Source organism: Misgurnus anguillicaudatus, chromosome 18 (assembly GCF_027580225.2).
Source record: "Misgurnus anguillicaudatus chromosome 18, ASM2758022v2, whole genome shotgun sequence".
Taxonomy (NCBI): Eukaryota; Metazoa; Chordata; class Actinopteri; order Cypriniformes; family Cobitidae; genus Misgurnus; species Misgurnus anguillicaudatus.
The window spans coordinates 27,224,061-27,245,569 of record NC_073354.2 but is presented as its reverse complement, the minus strand read 5'-3'; the positions used below and the strand labels follow the sequence as shown (position 1 = coordinate 27,245,569).

Sequence of the window (21,509 nt, the reverse complement as noted above, 5' to 3'; positions counted from 1 at the left end):
TTACTTTTGAACAAAGATAAATATCAAAATTCTGTTCGGTCATTTCTATGCGGCTCACTCCAAATATCACCTGTGCCAAATTTCATAATAATTGAACCAAATTTGAAGGAGGAGTAGCGAATAAACGGAATACTGTACATTTCAAAATGGCCACTACTGTAATGGGTGGAGTTTTACTGTAAGGCATTAAAAACAACAAGCATGAGGAGAGCAATCACGTGTACTAAGTAGAATTTTCATAGATCAAGCGGATCACCAGTTATAACCATTTGAACATTGAATTTTTGCACTGCTGGTGGCGCTATAGAGTTACTGCTAGAGACCCCTTCTTTGGCCACATGACTATTTATGACCACCACTACAACTGTGCCAAATTTCATCATTTTCCTAAATACGGTTCATAGGGCTGCCATAGACTCCCATTGGGGAAGAAGAAAAATTAACTAACAGAAACAATGACCAATATAGCTGCAAGCAGCAACACGGGGTCAAGCACCTTCGGCGCAATGCACACACAGCACAGCAAGCACACAAAGCACAGCAAGCTCACAATGCACAGCAAGCACACAAAGAACAGCAATTACACAAATCACAGCAGGCACACAAAGCACAGCAAGTTCACAAAGCACAGCAAGCACACAAAGCACAGCAAACACACAAAGCATAGCAAGCTCACAAAGCACAGTAAGCACACAAAGCACAGCAAGCTCACAAAGCACAGCAAGCTCACAAAGCACAGCAAGCACACAAAGCACAGCAAGCACACAAAGCACAGCAAGCACACAAAGCACAGCAAGAACACAAAGCACAGCAATTTCACAAATCACAGCAGGCACACAAAGCACAGCAAGCTCACAAAGCACAGCAAGCACACAAAGCACAGCAAGCACACAAAGCACAGCAATTACACAAATCAACAGCAGGCACACATGCCACAGCAAGCTCACAAAGCACAGCAAGCTCACAAAGCACAGCAAGAACCACCATAATGCAGAGCAACAACAGCAAACATGGAAAAATAGAACACATGTGAACTACAGACAGGTTGAGAAGAATTGATGAGGAAGAACAAAATGTCATGACTCAGGTGGGATTTGAACCCAGGAACTCAGAATCTCAATGCATATGATTAACTAGATGCGCCACTCAGTTGACACAGTTCATTGGGCAGCAGAAAAGAGATAACAGTATAATATCAATAAGAATTGTTATAGTTTATAACCCTTAGGTGGCGCTGTACTCTGACTTCCCAGGTAACTTCAGGACATCATGTCAAAGTTTCTTACCAATTTTTGCGCGGATATCTCGAATAGTTCAAAAAATATAACAATTTATGTGAAATTTCAAAATGGCGGACAGGCGGTTTGGTCAAACCCGGCATAATACATATCGACAGATGCGGCATGAGGTAAGCAATCCATAGACATCAAGATCATAATTTTCTGACAGACAGTTCAGAAGTTATGGGCAAAAATAGCCTATTTTCCTATCTCATTACCCATAGGTGGCGCTGTCACCAAATTTGGCATGGACCCCAAGTTCATGGTCCACATGAAGTGTACCAAATTTCATTTCAATTGATCAAAGAATGACCGAGCTACAGCTTCAGAACCATTTTTGCGTCAACCTCGTTAAGTTTGCGCATTTATTACTTTTGAAAAAAGATAAATATCAAAATTCTGTTCAGTCATTTCTATGCGGCTCACTCCAAAGATCACATGTGCCAAATCTCATAAGAATTGAACCACATTTGAAGGAGGAGTAGCGAAAAAACAAAATACTGTACATTTCAAAATGGCCGCTACTGTAATGGGTGGAGTCTTACTGTAAAGTATCAAATTCAATAAGCGGGATGAGAGCAATCACGTGTACTAAGTAGAATTTTCATAGATCAAATGGTTCACCAATTATAACTGTTTGAACATTGATTTTTTGCACTGCTGGTGGCGCTATAGAGTTATTGCTAGAGACCCCATTTTTGGTCACATGACTATTTATGACCACCTCTACAACTGTGCCAAATTTTATCATTTTCCTATGTACGGTTCATAGGGCTGCCATAGACTCCCATGGGACGATAATAATAATAATAATAATAATACTAACAATTCCAATAGGTGTCTCAGCACCTTCGGTGCTTGACCCCTAAATATAGCTGCAAGCAGCAACACGGGGTCAAGCACCTTCGGCGCAATGCACACAAAGCACAGCAAGCACACAAAGCACAGCAAGCTCACAATGCACAGCAAGCACACAAAGCACAGCAGGCACACAAAGCACAGCAAGCACACAAAGCACAGCAATTACACAAATCACAGCATGCACACAAAGCACAGCAAGCTCACAAAGCACAGCAAGCACACAAAGCACATCAAGCACACAAAGCATAGCAAGCTCACATAGCACAGCAAGCACACAAAGCACAGCAAGCTCACAAAGCACAGCAAGCTCACAAAGCACAGCAAGAACCACCATAATGCAGAGCAACAACAGCAAACATGGAAAAATAGAACACATGTGAACTACAGACAGGTTGAGAAGAATTGATGAGGAAGAACAAAACGTCATGACTCAGGTGGGATTTGAACCAAGGAACTCAGAATCTCAATGCATATGATTAACTAGTTGCACCACTCAGTTGACACAGTTCATTGGGCAGCAGAAAAGAGATAACAGTATAATATCAATAAGAATTGTTATAGTTTATAACCCATAGGTGGCGCTGTACTCTGACTTCCCAGGTAACTTCAGGACATCATGTCAAAGTTTCTTACCAATTTTTGCGCGGATATCTCGAATAGTTCAAAAAATATAACAATTTATGTGAAATTTCAAAATGGCGGACAGGCGGTTTGGTCAAACCCGGCATAATACATATCGACAGATGCGGCATGAGGTAAGCAATCCATAGACATCAAGATCATAATTTTCTGACAAACAGTTCAGAAGTTATGGGCAAAAATAGCCTATTTTCCTATCTCATTACCCATAGGTGGCGCTGTCACCAAATTTGGCATGGACCCCAAGTTCATGGTCCACATGAAGTGTACCAAATTTCATTTCAATTGATCAAAGAATGACCAAGCTACAGCTTCAGAACCATTTTTGCGTCAACCTCGTTAAGTTTGCGCATTTATTACTTTTGAACAAAGATGAATATCAAAATTCTGTTCAGTCATTTCTATGCGGCTAACTCCAAAGATCACCTGTGCCAAATCTCATAAGAATTGAACCACATTTGAAGGAGGAGTAGCGAAAAAACAAAATACTGTACATTTCAAAATGGCCGTTACTGTAATGGGTGGAGTCTTACTGTAAAGTATCAAATTCAATAAGCGGGATGAGAGCAATCACGTGTACTAAGTAGAATTTTCATAGATCAAATGGTTCACTATTTATAACAGTTTGAACATTGATTTTTTGCACTGCTGATGGCGCTATAGAGTTATTGCTAGAGACCCCATTTTTGGTCACATGACTATTTATGACCACCTCTACAACTGTGCCAAATTTCATCATTTTCCTATGTACGGTTCATAGGGCTGCCATAGACTCCCATGGGACGATAATAATAATAATAATAATAATACTAACAATTCCAATAGGTGTCTCAGCACCTTCGGTGCTTGACCCCTAATAATAATAATACTAACAATTCCAATAGGTGTCTCAGCACCTTCGGTGCTTGACCCCTAATAATAATACTAACAAAAACAATAGGTGTCTCAGCACCTTCGGTGCTTGACCCCTAATAATACTAACAGAAACAATAGGTGTCTCAGCACCTTCGGTGCTTGACCCCTAATAATAATAATAATAATAATAAGAAGAAGAAAACCATCAAACGCAATAGTGGCCTGCCGCCCTGCGGGCTTGGCCCCTAATGACTTAAATACCCCCATTTAAGTAAGGCCTAGTCCTGGCTTAAGCTAATCCTTGTATGGGAAACGGCCCATATTAAAATAAGGCTGGTTTGGGATTAGTTTGGCAGGGTATTTTTAAGAGATCTTGCTTCACTTCTGTAAATTACTAAGATTGTTTATTGTATGGTTGACAGTTAAAGTTCTGAACTTTTGGTTTCTATGTGTTCTTCATAATTCAGTCTTGGTATTGTTGACGCTAAAGTGGATATTCGGGGAAAAAATACATTACAATCATAATGTTAAATTGGTTATATTAATTAAAAAAGTTTTTAAATATTAAGTAAAATTTTTTATTTTTTATTTTCCAGATGTGGATGATTGTCAGATAAATTCATCTGTATGTGGACCAAATTCCAACTGCACAAATGTAAATGGAGGATACAGTTGCTCATGTTTGGATGGATTCACTGCAACATTCCCAAATCTCACCATCAACATCAATAACACATGCACAGGTGGGTTTGGTCTTTACAAGATCACATCAGATCTAGGTTCTCCAATTGTCATTAATAATATGAAAACCCACGGCACTTTTATGTTCATCAAATATTTTGTCAAAAACAGTCTATTAAAGAGTTCACACTTACAAATAAGTCAGATAGAATTAATGATATGCGTATTTGGCGTGCTGTCCGAGGAGAGGGCTCTGAGCTCGGTATTTGGCCCGAGCCCGGAGCACTCCCCCACAAAGAGAGGGCTCCGGGGTCTGTATTAGGCCCGAACCCAGAACACCCCCCCGTATTCAGGTTAGGAAGTAACCAAGTAAGTGTGAGGAGACTGGGTGGTGGAGGGATGCTAAGAACTGTCGAAGAACTTAGGTGAGTTGGCTGCATGTTTATATATGCTTCCACTGATGCATTAGGTGGACGCCTGATTGCTGATTGTTGACAGCTGGTCGTAATTACTAGATCCATTGGCAGATTATTTGAACGTGCTACTCTCTAACTTTGTTAATAAAACATCATCAAGTGTGACTGTGAACATGACCTTTGTGTTTTTTTACCTCTAAATTTGATGTTTTCCCAGATGTGGATGAATGTCAGGTGAACTCATCTGTATGTGGACCAAATTCCACCTGCACGAATGTAAATGGAGGTTACAGTTGTTCATGTTTGGATGGATTTACTGCAACATTCCCAAATCTCACCATCAACATCAATAACACATGCACAGGTGAAATATCACATCAGATCTGGGTTCTCCGCTTTTCATTAATAATGATGAAATGCCACGACATGTTTATGTTCATCAAATATTTTATCAAATACAGTCTACAAGTGTGACTGTGAACGTGGCCTTCGTGTTTTTTTACCTCTTAATGTGATGTTTTTCCCAGATGTAGATGAGTGTCAGGTGAATCCATCTGTATGTGGACCAAATTCCATCTGCACGAATGTAAATGGAGGTTACAGTTGTTCATGTTTGGATGGATTTACTGGAACATTCCCAAATCTCACCATCAACATCAATCACACATGCACAGGTGGGTTTGGTCTTTACAAGATCACATCAGATCTAGGTAATCCAATTGTCATTAATAATATGAAAAGCCACGGCACTTTTATGTTCATCAAATATTTTGTCAAATACAGTCTACAAGTGTGACTGCAAACAAGACCTTTATGTTTTTTTAACATTTTAAATGTGCTGTTTTTTCCAGATGTGGATGAATGTCAGGTGAACTCTTCTGTATGTGGACCAAATTCCAACTGCACGAATGTAAATGGAGGTTACAATTGCTCATGTTTGGATGGATTTACTGCAACATTCCCAAATCTCACCATCAACATCAATAACACATGCACAGGTGGGTTTGGTCTTAACAAGATCACATCAGATCTACATTCTCCAATTGTCATTAAAAATAGTATTTGAAAAGCCACGGCACGTCTATGTTCATCAAATATTTTATTAAATACAGTCTACCAGTGTGACTGTGAACATGGCCTTCGTGTTTTTTTACCTTTAAATGTGCGGTTTTTCCCAGATGTGGATGAATGTCAGGTGAACTCATCTGTATGTGGACCAAATTCCACCTGCACAAATGTAAATGGAGGATACAGTTGCTCATGTTTGGATGGATTTACTGCAACATTCCCAAATCTCACCATCAACATCAATAACACATGCACAGGTGGGTTTGGTCTTTACAAGATCACATCAGATCTAAGTTCTCCAATTGTCATTATTAATAATATTTGAAAAGCCACGGCATGTTTATGTTCATCAAATATTTTATCAAATACAGTCTTCAAGTGTGACTGTGAACATGGCCTTCGTTGTTTTTTACCTCTAAATGTGCTGTTTTTCCAGATGTGGATGAATGTCAGGTGAATTCATCTGTATGTGGGCCAAATTCCAACTGCACGAATGTAAATGGAGGATACAGTTGCTCATGTTTGGATGGATTTACTCCAACATTCCCAAATCTCACCATCATCATCAATAACACATGCACAGGTGGGTTTGGTCTTTACAAGATCACATCAGATCTAGGTTCTCCAATTGTCATTAATAATATGAAAAGCCACGGCACTTTTACGTTCATCAAATATTTCATCAAAAACAGTCTACAAGTGTGACTGTGAGCATGACCTTTGTGGTTTTTTTTACCTCTAAATGTGCTGTTTTTTTCCAGATGTGAATGAATGTCAGGTGACCTCATCTGTATGTGGACCAAATTCCAACTGCACGAATGTAAATGGAGGTTACAATTGCTCATGTTTGGATGGATTTACTACAACATTCACAAATATCACCATCAAAATAAATAAAACATGCACAGATGAGTTTGGTCTTTACAAGATCACATCAGATCTAAGTTCTCCAATTGTCATTAATAATATGAAAAGCCACGGCACTTTTATGTTCATCAAATATTTTGTCAAATACAGTCTACAAGTGTGACTGTCAACATGACCTTTGTGTTTTTTACCTCTAAATGTGCTGTTTTTTCCAGATGTGGATGAATGTCAGGTGAACTCATCTGTATGTGGACCAAATTCCAACTGCACAAATGTAAATGGAGGTTACAGTTGCTCATGTTTGGATGGATTTACTGCAACATTCCCAAATCTCACCATCAACATCAATAACACATGCACAGGTGGGTTTGGTCTTTACAAGATCACATCAGATCTAGGTTCTCCAATTGTCATTAATAATATGAAAAGCCACGGCACTTTTACGTTCATCAAATATTTCATCAAAAACAGTCTACAAGTGTGACTGTCAACATGACCTTTGTGGTTTTTTTTACCTCTAAATGTGCTGTTTTTTTCCAGATGTGGATGAATGTCAGGTGAACTCATCTGTATGTGGACCAAATTCCAACTGCACGAATGTAAATGGAGGTTACAATTGCTCATGTTTGGATGGATTTACTACAACATTCCCAAATCTCACCATCAACATCAATAACACATGCACAGATGAGTTTGGTCTTTACAAGATCACATCAGATCTAAGTTCTCCAATTGTCATTAATAATATGAAAAGCCACGGCACTTTTATGTTCATCAAATATTTTGTCAAATACAGTCTACAAGTGTGACTGTCAACATGACCTTTGTGTTTTTTACCTCTAAATGTGCTGTTTTTTCCAGATGTGGATGAATGTCAGGTGAACTCATCTGTATGTGGACCAAATTCCAACTGCACAAATGTAAATGGAGGTTACAGTTGCTCATGTTTGGATGGATTTACTGCAACATTCCCAAATCTCACCATCAGCATCAATAACACATGCACAGGTGAGATATCACATCAGATCTAGGTTCTCCAATTGTCATTAAAGGGTAACTAAACCCCTGGTCAGAGCCTGACTCCACCCACTGGCAATATTTGAAAAATGCTAGAAAAGTGGGCAGATCCCAGCGAAGATAAAGGGGATGAACTAAGCTCGTACCAAATGTGTGGTGAGATCGTAACAAGGGCGTGGTGAGCTTGAACCTGCTTACGTCACGAGTTACTTTTTAGACCCAACATCCAATAGAAAAACTCAACTGCAGTAGCCACTGTTCAACCTGAAGAGGGCAGCACTCAGACGTTTTTACACCTTATATTGCAGTATTGAAACACTTTATATCCAAATGTCAAAAAACTTACTAAAATCATCATTAACTAAAAAAAGTTGGTTTAGGGTTTAGTTACTCTTTAATAATAATATTTGAAAAGCCACGGCACGTTTATGTTCATCAAATATTTTATCAAATACAGTCTACAAGTGTGACTGTAAACATGGCCTTCGTGTTTTGTTACCTCTAAATGTGCTGTTTTTTCCCAGATGTGGATGAATGTCAGGTGAACTCATCTGTATGTGGACCAAATTCCAACTGCACAAATGTAAATGGAGGTTACAATTGCTCATGTTTGGATGGATTTACTGCAACATTCCCAAATCTCACCATCAACATCAATAACACATGCACAGGTGAGTTTGGTCTTTACAAGATTGCATCAGATCTAGGTTCTCCAATTGTCATTAATAATATGAAAAGCCACGGCACGTTTATGTTCATCAAATATTTTGTCAAAAACAGTCTACAAGTGTGACTGTGAACATGACCTTTGTGTTTTTTACCTCTAAATGTGCTGTTTTTTCCAGATGTGGATGAATGTCAGGTGAACTCATCTATATGTGGACCAAATTCCACCTGCACAAATGTAAATGGAGGTTACAGTTGCTCATGTTTGGATGGATTTACTGCAACATTCCCAAATCTCACCATCAGCATCAATAACACATGCACAGGTTAGATCTCACATCAGATCTGGGTTCTCCGCTTTTCATTAATAATCAGAGATGTATAAAGTACTAGGGACCCAGACTTGAGTAAAAGTACAAGTGCTCTATCAAAAAAGTGACTTGAGTAGAAGTTGAAGTGCTCTTTAAGCACAGCACTTAAGTGGAAGTACTAAAGTATTAAACATGTTTTGTACTTAAGTATTGCAAGTAGTATTTTTTTAAATATACTACTCGAGTACTGAAAGTAAAAGTACAAGTATTGTGTAATGCAGTTATTCAAGAAAACAGTCAAAAGTTTGAATATAATATTGTTTATATTATTTCAAATGTTTAAGCTAAAGGACACACAATTCCTTTAGTTGTAGCAGGAGTACAAGGACATGAATGTTCAGATAATTCAGATTAATTTAACTGATATGGAGATAGAGAATTCAGAATTAATAAAATATTAGTCGATATAATGGTAATAGGTAAATGTAAAAGGTGTTTCAATGTATTTAGGTTTCCTTCTTTCGCGCACACTCGCCCTTTCTTTGCGCATTCTCTCTCTCTCTCTCTGTCTCTCTCGCGCACTTTGGCTCTCTCTTCGCTTCACATTTGTCCACAACCCTGGCTTATATTTGTGAGTGAGAGGGAGGGAGGGGTCCGCCCTTCACTTTCTCCGATTGGTTTAGACCACGATGGGTGTGTGTTTCTAATGTGTATCACCGCTCCGGCAGTGACAATGTGGGTTTGGAATGATTCGTAACATTTCAGTGTAACGAGTAACTATGCAGCACATTATAAATGTATTGGAGTAAAAGTATTAAACTCATCGAAAATATGTACTGAAGTAAAAGTGGAAGTAGGAGAAAAAAAAATACTTCAGTAGAGTACAGATACTGTAATTTAGTACTTAAGTACAGTAGTGAAGTACACAGCAAAATCACCAGTGTTAAATTTTCAGGGATGGTGTTAAATACACAGTGTTGATGCTGTTTTAACACTATCTGGTAATAAAATAACACTGCCATTGCTAGGCCAGTGTTATATCCATGACAGTGTCAGTGTGAAACAAGGGTGTTATCAGATTTCACACTGAGCGGTGTAAATCAAGCCACGCCTCCACTAAACATATCCTGTCAGGGATTTTACCGCCATTTTCTTTCAAAGGAGGACTGAAGAGAGCAGGTAAATCTCATAATATTCACATGGTTTAGCTAAATTAAACTGTTATTTCTCTGTCTGACTCTACGCAGCCATATGCCAAAAAACCTAAACAAGATATTTTTTCCCATTTTATTTCCCCTTTGTTCGTTATTTGGTTCAGTTTAATCAGAGCTACCTTGTGTTACGTTGTTCCCTTGTTAGTTTGGTATAAAGTTAAACTTCTAGCTAAAAGTTTTAACCAAGAAGGATAATATTAACAGGAGATATGAATGAATGTAAGAATTGAACCCTGATAAAACGCGACATGCACTACAAATTGAAGGTATGAAATTAAGTTAAATGAAAGCTTGTTTATTCACCACATGATGCTCGTTATGAGGTAATCATATAGGCTAGATACCGTGAGTTAACGAGGTCGTTTACATGCACGTGAGTGCACGGATATCGGTTAATTATTCAAATTACTGAAAAACACGGAGAAAACCGCAACCGCATCGTCATGTGTTTTTTTTTTAGATGTATGCAAACAGGGAAAATATCGCCAAACCAACAATTCATTTTACCTCAGAATATGCACAGATTGGATGCATTGTGTGTTGTAAGCTTTTCGTGGCGCTAGATGTCAGACAGATGCAAATGGCAAATACATACGAAAGTGTAAAACGTGTATGGCGAACATTTGTTTTTCTGTCATTATAGATGCTAGTTTGGTGAAAGTACACACTGAGTGCTTCAAATCATTCAGAAGAGATGCTGTTTTTAGGGCAGTTTATTAAAGAAGACCTGACATGGATGACTTCCAATGAGAAACGACTGCTAATACTTATATAAATTCATTACAGAAGGTAAGTTTCATTTATACATATAAATCATTTTATTTGACATAACTGAACAGTTAACCAATCTTTTTAGTATATGTAGTTTTGTACATATTATGGTTATTAATCAGGCAAGAAAGTCACATGACCTGCTGCCAACTTTAATAAAAATATATTATCTTCTCGTACATCGTTTTGCTATTGATATCATATTAAATAGCAATCAAATTGATTACTATTTTGAAAATGTATAATTGAAGATTCATATTGTCTTGAGTGCTGTTTTTAATATAAAAAGAATGTTGAGTTTTCAGAGTCTTTATTGTCATTTTTTTGTGATAGGACACTACCAGACTATATTTGAATACGGCATACCCATGAATTCTGGAACTGTTATTTCTTAACCCAGTTTGGAGGATAAGAGCTTACCAACTATGTGAGTACACACAGTACTTTAGTACTGTACACTGTCTCTAACATTATACTGAGATGATTTTGATTCAAATAACGGTTAAAACGGCCTAACCCTAAACTGCATCCTTTTTGGTATTTTCTTGACCCTTTTTGTCTTTGAAAATCTGCAGAAATATGCTGAAGTGGTGTATTGCAAAATAGCCAACATACAACAATTGAAGGATAATTGCAGACTACATCCTGATGAAGATATGGATGACCCTCTGTCTGGTCAACAGGAGTTTAAATATGGTAAGTGTAAATGGGTTTGCTACTTTTACGGTTTTAAAGTTTAACTGTATACTCATGGTGTTTAAATTCTGTTTTGCTAGGACGGGACAGTGATGTGGCAGCTCTTCCCTGGCTCATTCACCTCTTGCCTTCATTTGTGAAAGGAAAAAAGACTGGAGAGGGTCAATGTGCAACTGAAGCAACTGATTGTGCTGTGTAAGTTTTTTGGTATTTTGTTCTAGTTATTTATTCAGCAGTTAGTTTGCTTGCATTGTTCACCCCATGTAAATGCATACAAGTTCATAAATACACATCAAATACATTCATCAAATACACTTTTTTAAAACACTTAGGTGATGAGCATCAATCCATGCTTTGAGGTGGATGGATCAGCACAGCCCTGCCTGCTCTGCGTTGGGAACAAAAGTTGCATCCAGAATTTTTACATCATTCTGGACCAAAAAGCCATTCCCTCCATGATGAAGACCACTGATGCAGCCTTCCACTACTGTACAGTAAAACAACTACAGAACTAAATACCAGGTTGGAACGTGTTTAAGAAAAATGAAACGTCTTTTGAATTGAAATGTCTGTTTTGTTATGGAAAAATCTTTAGTATTGTGAAGGATAAGCATTTCTGCTTGCCGATAAGGTAATTGCATGTATTTTAATGTTCAAGTTTTGAGTAGGGTGGCTAATTTTTTTTAACTCTCATTTGATTTATTAAAGACTTTATAATAAGTGGTTTTCATGTCACTGCGCTGTGGTATAAGATAACTTTCATTATTCCATACTGTATTCTGTTTCTAATTGTAGCTGAGGTATTTAAATAAGCAGTGTTAAATGCAAAGTGTTGTGTGTATCAATGTAAATATTAAATGTGATTTACTTTAATAAAAAGAGGTTTTGCAATATTTCTTGTCATTTTTCTTTTATAGAAACAACCCATTAGCAACAAAAGTGGCTATTACTCAGTATTTTAACACTTAACATTGTTGAATTCACATTACACTGGTGTTGACCTTAAACTAGGAGTGTTAATTTTTAACACTCTATTTCTGTGCCAACACCAGTGTAGTGTGGAAACAACAATGAATAGTGTTGAACAAAGTGTAAAATTTAACAATATTGAGTGTTAAATTAACATATAATGGGTGTTGTTAAATTAACACTACACTTTTGACTAAATTAACACAGTGTAGTGTGGACACATATACACACTTTGCCGGTGTTAAATTTGACACCGTGGGTGTTATTTTAACACCAGTGATTTTGCTGTGTAGTTCTACTTCGTTACTATACATCTCTGTTAATAATAATATATGAAATGCCACGGCATGTTTATGTTCATCAAATATTTTATCAAATACAGTCTACAAGTGTGACTGTGAACATGGCCTTCGTGTTTTTTTTACCTCTAAATGTGCTATTTTTCCCAGATGTGGATGAATGTCAGGTGAACTCATCTGTATGTGGACCAAATTCCAACTGCACGAATGTAAATGGAGGATACAGTTGCTCATGTTTGGATGGATTTACTGCAACATTCCCAAATCTCACCATCAGCATCAATAACACATGCACAGGTGAGATCTCACATCAGATCTGGGTTCTCTAATTGTCAGTAATAATGAAGACACCAAAGTCAACAGCCACTAAACGCCACATCTGTCAAAAATGAGATAATGATATTAATTTTTTTAGCACATACATGTTTATCAAATACTTTTGCATAAGAAAAATATTATATAATTGTGACCTTTCGGTTAGCTCTTAAAAATGCCAGTGTGAACACTAAGTAAACTGATCCAGACCAAATGAACAAAGACAACCCAAATGTGCTTTCATCTAAATGTGCTGTTATTCTTTCCAGATGTGAATGAATGTCAGGTGAATTCATCTGTATGTGGACCAAATTCCAACTGCACAAATGTAATTGGAGGTTATAGTTGCTCATGTTTGGATGGATTTACTGCAACATTCCCAAATCTCACCATCAGCATCAATAACACATGCGCAGGTAAGATCTCACATCAGATCTGGGTTCTCTAACTGTCAGTAATAATAATATATGCTAGGGGTGCACCGAAATTTCGGTCACCGAAAATTTCGGCCGAAAATGGCATTATCGGTTTCGGGCCGAAATAAAAAATCCAGCCGAAAATGTAAACCAAAATGAATGTCAACCGCACCCCTCCCATCTGTGCGCTAGCGCTTGGGTTTCACTCACGGTGATCAGTCGTCTCACACCCCTCCCCTTTGTGCTCAAGCAAGTTTCACTCACGGTCGAGCTGTTTGCACGCGTCTGCAAAGATTAATCATGTCTTGATGTGTAAACTTTAGAGAAAGTCGCGCTAATGTGTTTCATACTGTAATCCATTAACATACATTTGGCGAATAAAGCAACGAAACACAACATAAAGTTTTTATGTGGAGCGACTGTTGCGCTGTTTGGGATTCACCCTCGGTCTCTGTATGTGGACGCGTTTAAGTGCCCTCGGTAGTGCACAAACGAGAGAAACGCGTTTAAAAAAAAAACAAGCACACATAAAATCTCGCTGTTATTGACAGGGCACATATAAACAAAATTCTCTCCACAGTATTCTTTTTCTAATAAAAACATTTGTTTATGTCTTAAGTGTATGTATAGACAGTCAGATTAACCTACTTAAGTCTGTGTCATTAATGTTGATCAAACAACCCATGACAAAGAGACAAATAGCTCTAAAAAATAATAATATATTTGATTCATTGTGTTATGATTCATTTAATTTGATTTCTGTACCTAATGCTAATTTCAAACCTTATTAATGTACAACTTTGTTCTCTTTTATAAATGTTTGCAATTTCTTGATTGTTTATTAGATTTTTCCCACCTGCTTTTTGCTGATCCGTAAAATAATCTGGGCCCGGTTCCCCAATAACGCTCACTCTTAGCGCGCTAAAAAGGCTCAAAAAGATATATCTTAGCAAAGTTGTTTGTGTTTCTAAGTGTGTTCCCCGAAGTGTCTCTTAGGAAGCTTCTTAACACACGGCCTCTAAGTACGACGTTACAATGTCGCTGTCCCAAGTGAAGGTGCTGAATTATTTGCGATTGATCTCTCAGGGATCGATTTTCCACTTCACGTGAAGGTGCATTACGGCGTTAAGAAAGACAACACGTTCTATACAAATGGAACATTACTCAAATTATTCCAGTAACATTTATTTTAACATAGTTTAGTTATCCGTAAAATATAGACTATTAATTAAATTATCAAATTGTCAGTAATACGGGTAGACGAACCGGGTATCCCTCGCTAATCATACAATAAAAACCATCAATAAAAAACAACCTATCTACAATAAACAGAGAGAGTTAGATAGGGAATATGGTCTGAGAAGATCCAGCAGCTCCATAATGGGTTGTCTTGGGAGGCATTTTTTTTAATTTAGCCACGTCAGGCAAATTGTCACAAGGTTTTATGTGTTGCCGAATAAAAAAAATTGGCATGGACTAAACGGTTACGGGGTTACCGGTGTTGTGTGAAAGTCTGTTCCCCATGTGTTTCCCTTTAGTTTAGTCTTTTTATCGCGTTTTTATCACATTATATGTTTATTCTTTATATACATTGAAAGTTTTAATGGCTACTGAGATGTGTATGTGTGCATTTATGTAATGTATCTTGACTGTTCTTGATTGTATTTGTAAGTCAATTATTTTTACAGTATGAATCATATTATATGTAAAATATATATTTATTATGTTTGGAAACATAACAGTTTTAAAACATACAGTAGAGAAAAAAGAAAAGAAAAAGACAGGCTATATGTTAAAAGACATAAAACTGTCAAATATGAAATATTTAATAAATTGTGTAATAGAATACATGATATTATTGCTTTTTAGTATAACCAATTGAAATCTTTGATCTTTCTAAATAAATTATAAATATAACGTGATGAAAACGCTATAAACATAGAGGTAACAGACTTCAATAAGGAACAAACACCGGCGCCGTCTTTGATTCATTAGTTCTGATACCAAATAAAGTCAACTGCATAAATAGTCCTGTATCCATTGCAAACATATTTTATTATAAGTCTTAAAAATGTCCATAACATAAAATCATTGTCAGCATACCATAGTTTGACTTGTACTGCGCTGCACTGATTTTTAAAGACTGCGGCGATAGCGTTTTGCGCTCAAACAACGCTAAGAGAGAGCGTACGAATGGTCCAGACCAACCTTACGAAAGTGTGACTTACAGAAGATATACTTAGCCTACGAACGTTTTGGGAACCGTGCCATAGAGTTAAGAGAGAGGTTAAGGAATAGGTTAAGAACTACTTAGCGATAAGAACGTTTTGGGGAACCGGGCCCTGATCTGTGCCTCATAAACTGTAATGTGATCCGAACTGTGAGTTTTTTTTATCCGTCACACACCCCTAGTAAAGTTAGTACACAGTGATAAAGCAATTGTACTAATAATTGGCATAATAATTTATTTCGGTTTTTCGGCCTTGGTTTCCTTTTTTCGGTTTTCGGTTTCGGCCAAGAATTTTCATTTCGGTGCATCCCTAATATATGCACCAATAAGAGTTTAAATAATTTATTAGAAATCATCTCTTTTTGTTAGATATGTTTTATTGGCTACCCAATACAACAGTAGCATAAGTACACTCTTAAAATAAATGTGTTCCACAATGCCATAGAAGAACCATTTTTGGATGAGCGGTTCGATAAGGAACCTTTAAGATCCAATGTATCTTTCTGTTAAAAAAATTAATTTGTAGTGAAAAAAAGTTGTTTGGTTTAGATTATAGACAGTTTGGCAGCAACAACATAAACAAATGGCTTTTGTGGACTAAACGCAACTTCCAGTACTTTAACATTGAATCAATAACAACACAGTCCTTTTACAATAGTTTATTTATAATAACAAGGGAAATAAATGAAAAGTAAATGACCTTCGTTCATATACCATATCTAGTGTGCATCAACTATAACACTGAGCTAACGTTACTGTCTATAAAAAGTCATGAAAGAAATGATTTGTCTAAGAACCATTGACAATGTTTTTTTATTTTATTTTTTTGAGGACCAAAAATTGTTATTCTATGACATTACTGTTAAGAACCTTTTAAGAACATTTATTGATAAAAGTATATATGTGTTTTAATTTTTTTGAGTGAAAATACCGAGTTTTATTTTGTTGTATGTGCGTTACTTTTTCCAGATGTGGATGAATGTCAGGTGAATACATCTGTATGTGGACCAAATTCCAACTGCACAAATGTAAATGGAGGTTACAATTGCTCATGTTTGGATGGATTTACTGCAACATTCCCAAATCTCACCATCAGCATCAATAACACATGCACAGGTGAGTTCTTGCTTCACTTCGTTCTGTGTATTGTCTGATGATCATTAATGACCAAGATTGTTTTCTGTATGACCGACAGTTGAGATTCATTTGTATTTATTTTCACTTCATACTGTAAATCAGTTCTTGTATTGTTGATGTTAAAGTACTACTTTACAAATAGTCTGTGCTATAGTTTTCATACTGTGAAATAAAAACATGTGGGGCCCTATCACATACCTGGCACAATGCGACGCAAGGCATGTTTTTTGCAAAAAATTGTGTTAGTTTCAATCCCAACACAGTTATCACTTTCATGTCATGCACCACATTATATAAATAGCAGATGCATTTGCTCCCATTTATGCTCCTTTTGTGCACCAGAGGTGTGTTCAAGCGTGTTTTTAAGGCAAATCAAATATACATCGATCAACTGAAACCTGGTCTAAAGTCAATTTTAGGGCATTAGTAATATGGACAACTATAGTAATATTAGAAACAACAACACACATTTTTACACACACGGATGTGCAGCAGCACAAAAATGTTTTAAATCATGAAAAATTAAAGGATTAAAATGTTTGATTTTATTGAGTCTATTGGACATAAATGAAGACAATCTATAGGACTTTAGAAGGCAGGAAGCTGAGATCACCTGAAAGAAGAGCTGCTTTACCTGTAGCATGAGAAGTAAGCTGATTTTTTGCTGTTAAAAGGGCTAATATTGCATTTATTTTAATTATTTTTGACCAACAACAACTACACCACAACCAACAACAACAACTACAGCAACAACAACAACAACAACAACAACTACAGCACAACCAACAACCACTGCACAACCATCAACAACTATAGAACATTTGCCACCACCAACAACAATAACTACACAACAACCAACAACTACAGAACAACCAACAACATCAGCAACAACTACAGGAAATTCACCAACAACAACAATACCTACAGCACAACCAACAGCTGAAACTACAGCACAACCAACAACAACAACACCAGCAACAACTGAAGGAAAACCACCAACAACTACAGCACAACCAACAACTACAGCAACTACACCACAAACAACAGCAACAACTACTACTACAGCACAACCAACAACTACAGCAACTACAGCACAACCAACAACAACACCACCAGCAACAACTGAAGGAAAACCACCAACAACTACTGCACAACCAACAACTACAGCAACTACAGTACAAACAACAACAACAACTACAGAACAACCAGCAACTACAGTACAAGCAACAACTACAGTACAACCAACAACAACAACTACTACTACTACTACTACAGCACAGCCAACAACTACAGCACAACCAACAACTACAACACAAACAACAACGGCAAGAAATACAGCAACACCAACAACAACAACTACTACAGTACAACCAACAACTGGAGCAAAACCAGCAACAACATCATCAGCAACAACAAAAACAATGACGACAAATACACCAACAAGAACTACAAAAACTACTACAGTACAACCAACAAGAACAGCAACTGGAGCAAAACCAGCAACAACATCATCAGCTACAACAAAAACAATGACGACAAATACACCAACAAGAACTACAAAAACTACTACAGTACAACCAACAAGAACAGCAACTGGAGCAAAACCTGCAACAACATCATCAGCAACAACAAAAACAATGACGACAAATACACCAACAAGAACTACAAAAACTACTACAGTACAACCAACAAGAACAGCAACTGGAGCAAAACCAGCAACAACATCATCAGCAACAACAAAAACAATGACGACAAATACACCAACAAGAACTACAAAAACTACTACAGTACAACCAACAACAGCAGCAACAGCAGCATCAACTACAGTGAAACCAACACAAACAGGTATGGTTAAAATAATGAGGTACCCCACAAATTATAATTTATAATAAAATATTTAATGTTATACCACGGGTCTGTTGAATGCTGCATTCTGATTGGCTGAGAAATGTTCTATGGGTGTTGATTATTTTTCCGTAAACCGCACACCTAACTTTTCAAATGTCTTAAAAATTGGCACCAGAGCAATGTTTGTGGTAACCGTGGTATAAGCGGAATAATTGACTCCGGTCCTTTGAATTGTTTGAAAATAATGCACATCTGCGGTGTAACGGCACTCCGCTTCGCGTCGTGCCGCATTACCACCTTGGTGTGCATTATTTTCTTATAATTCAATGGCCCGTCGTCAATTATTCCTTACATAACTATTATAACTATTATTATTATCCAGCAAACTGTGCATTTTTTAAGCATCAATTGAGTTGAAGAAATTATGCAATTAAAACATTTTTTATGAATTTATTTAGTTCACAAAAATAATTTGACTAACACTGTGTTCCTTGCTCTTTGGCTCTGTTTACACCTGGTATTAGGATGCATTTTGGTCGATCGGGTCACAAGTGGACGACACTAAATACGAATGTGAAACATGTTAAGCTTTTGCACTTTTCAACACATTTTGAACTAGTCGAAAATGCATGTAACTAAATTGCTTTTGTGCTGTAGAGGCTCACATGATTGTATGTGTTCGAACAGCCACAAAAGGCTTACTCTTCACCTACTGACCTATGTGTAATGTACTGACAAAAATTTTTTTAAATCAGCCGTCACTTCTTGCATGAACCCACAGGGTTCAGCGAGGTCTTAGGCTAGAAATATTAAAACTAAAAGTGGATGCTCTTTGCCTCTTTCATTTGTATTTTATTTTGTGAGGGGGTAAAAGCAGCGGTACTCTGATATAATATTATTAGTATGCATCAAAGTAAACCTGTCATTCTTCCTGCTCAGGTTTTAATGAAAGTAGAGGGACTCGCCCAAAGACCATCCCCTTGAAATAATCAGGACAAAAGCGGACAAAAGTAGACAAAAGAAATGGATTAAAACATCAGGTGTGATCGAGCATATTTCTATTTTGATCACTTGTGATTAAATTGAGAAAAACACATCTTAATACCAGGTGTAAACAGGGAGTTTGGCTCTGTTAACAAATATGCATTAAAAAATTACATTTTACAGAATTAAAAAAATTGAAAATAGTGTTTTTTAACTTAATTTTGATTTTGTTTTTGTTGATTATGTTTTCTAAAATAGGGTTATTTAAATGTTTTACAAAGTACAGTATCATAAGGTTTAGTGTTAGTATTGAGCATTGTTGTGTAAATCCGTTGATACTACAGTTTAATATCCACATCATTATTTAAAAATGGAGATAGTATTAAAAGGTTTAAACAACTATCCTCAGTACTAACACTGATTATGCTGTACTTTAGATTACATTTTAAAATGTTAATTTTGTATTCATTTTTTTCCAGTTATTAAAATGTCGATGAGAATAGATCACACATTTGACTCCAGTCTCACCAACAAAACTGAAGCGAAGTACACATTTTATGTAGATCGCATTGAGTCAGCAGTGAGTATTTCATATATTTAACACACTGATTTTGTTTTGGTACTGTACCTTTTGGGGAAAAATAAACCAGGGAATTAACATTTTGTCTAATTGCACTAAAGGAACCAATCAATTAATTTTGTTCAATCTTAAATGTATTTTTATGTCTATATGTCAGTGTAACTACAAGTACTACACACTCTTTAGTGTACATTGGGTGCTTTTGTTTTTTACAGATTGAAGAAAGCTACAGAAATCTGCCTAACTACATTCAACGTTCAGTTCAAGTCATTGGCTTCAGGTTTGAAAGTTTAGAATCTACTGTATACTTCACAGGTGTTGTTGTCTTTAACCCTTGTGTTACTCAAGTGTCTTCTTATTTTGCTTCATAGGTCTGGTAGCATTATTGCAGATTACAAGATTACTGTGACCAACAATAACCTGAACTTTACATCAGCAAATGCAGATGTTACGAAAGTACTAGCAAAAAAAGGGATCCCTTTAGCTCAGGATGCTTTTACTGAAAGTGGTATAAAACCTAAAAACATTCATATTTCTGAATTCTCCTTTTATATGGATCTCTTATTTTCTGGTGTTTCTGGTGAGTATTGCTTGTAAAATTAAGAAAGCTGAAATGTACTGTATTGATTTTACTTTCAGAGGAAAAAATCCTGACAACCAAAGATACATTTTATCCACAGCAACGTGTAGAGCTGAGGTGTACACGTCCAAATTCTGTTGCGGGAACAATGAAATGGAGAGTGAATGACAAAGATCCTGCTGAAAACAGTGCAAAATACACGATTACAAATGACAATAGCACTCTAATTGTGAAAGATGCAAGTGAAAGTGACAGTGGTAAGTTATGTGATTTATGCCGATTCTACTGGAAGTGTTACTAATGTGAAAGTGCTATTACTATAGTATGACTTCCAAGGTATGCATTTATTTTTACAAAATTTGTAAGTACAAAGTAGTAAATTGACTGGTTGTGCTGTATAAAATAATATGTAGGTCTTTGTTTACTTGCAGGTAGATACTTGTGTATAATAGAAAGGTCCACAATGCCGTACATTCAGTGGCAAAAAATTGTTTTTGTACGTCCCAAAATCATAGTGGATAAAATTGAAATAAAGATTAAGTGTAAAGAACAGGTTGTGCCATTGACATGCTGTGCAGATGGTTACCCAATTGAGTGGGATGAAATTCCTCCTGGTGATAACGTGACAAATTCAGGTACAGTATTACATGTTATATTTTTTATAAAAGCTACTGTGCAGTTTCAGTGCATTTATTTTATTTATTTTGGCATTACAGACATAAAAACAGCACAGCAAAAGAAAAGAAAAATAAATGATATAAAACATGAACTAATAAAAAACACATGGTAATATTATTATTATATTAATA

General features: G+C 36.5%; 1 protein-coding gene and 1 long non-coding RNA gene across 2 annotated transcripts; both read left to right on the top strand.

The window, feature by feature from the left end:
• The first annotated feature begins 9,853 nt into the window (after positions 1 to 9,853).
• LOC129442163 (uncharacterized) lies at positions 9,854 to 12,235 on the top strand. Its single transcript, XR_012358694.1, has 5 exons — positions 9,854 to 10,664; positions 10,980 to 11,073; positions 11,222 to 11,342; positions 11,423 to 11,537; positions 11,675 to 12,235. It is a non-coding gene; the product is annotated as an uncharacterized lncRNA (long non-coding RNA).
• Positions 12,236 to 12,714: 479 nt separating this feature from the next.
• Positions 12,715 to 21,325, top strand: LOC141350295 (uncharacterized). Its single transcript, XM_073855387.1, has 8 exons — positions 12,715 to 12,907; positions 13,195 to 13,341; positions 16,541 to 16,687; positions 17,456 to 18,553; positions 20,020 to 20,120; positions 20,336 to 20,400; positions 20,492 to 20,628; positions 20,760 to 21,325. Exons 1-8 carry the CDS (start codon positions 12,715 to 12,717, stop codon positions 20,999 to 21,001), a joined length of 2,130 nt encoding a protein of 709 aa, XP_073711488.1. The 3' UTR covers positions 21,002 to 21,325.
• Positions 21,326 to 21,509: the final 184 nt, after the last annotated feature.

Excerpts from the sequence above, each read along its gene's own strand:
- LOC141350295 (XM_073855387.1), top strand. The coding sequence starts at position 12,715 with ATGGCCTTCGTGTTTTTTTTACCTCTAAATGTGCTATTTTTCCCAGAT. Across the intron at positions 20,121-20,335 it reads TAGATCGCATTGAGTCAGCA|ATTGAAGAAAGCTACAGAAA; the intron begins GTGAGTATTTCA and ends TGTTTTTTACAG. Across the intron at positions 20,401-20,491 it reads GTTCAAGTCATTGGCTTCAG|GTCTGGTAGCATTATTGCAG; the intron begins GTTTGAAAGTTT and ends TTTGCTTCATAG.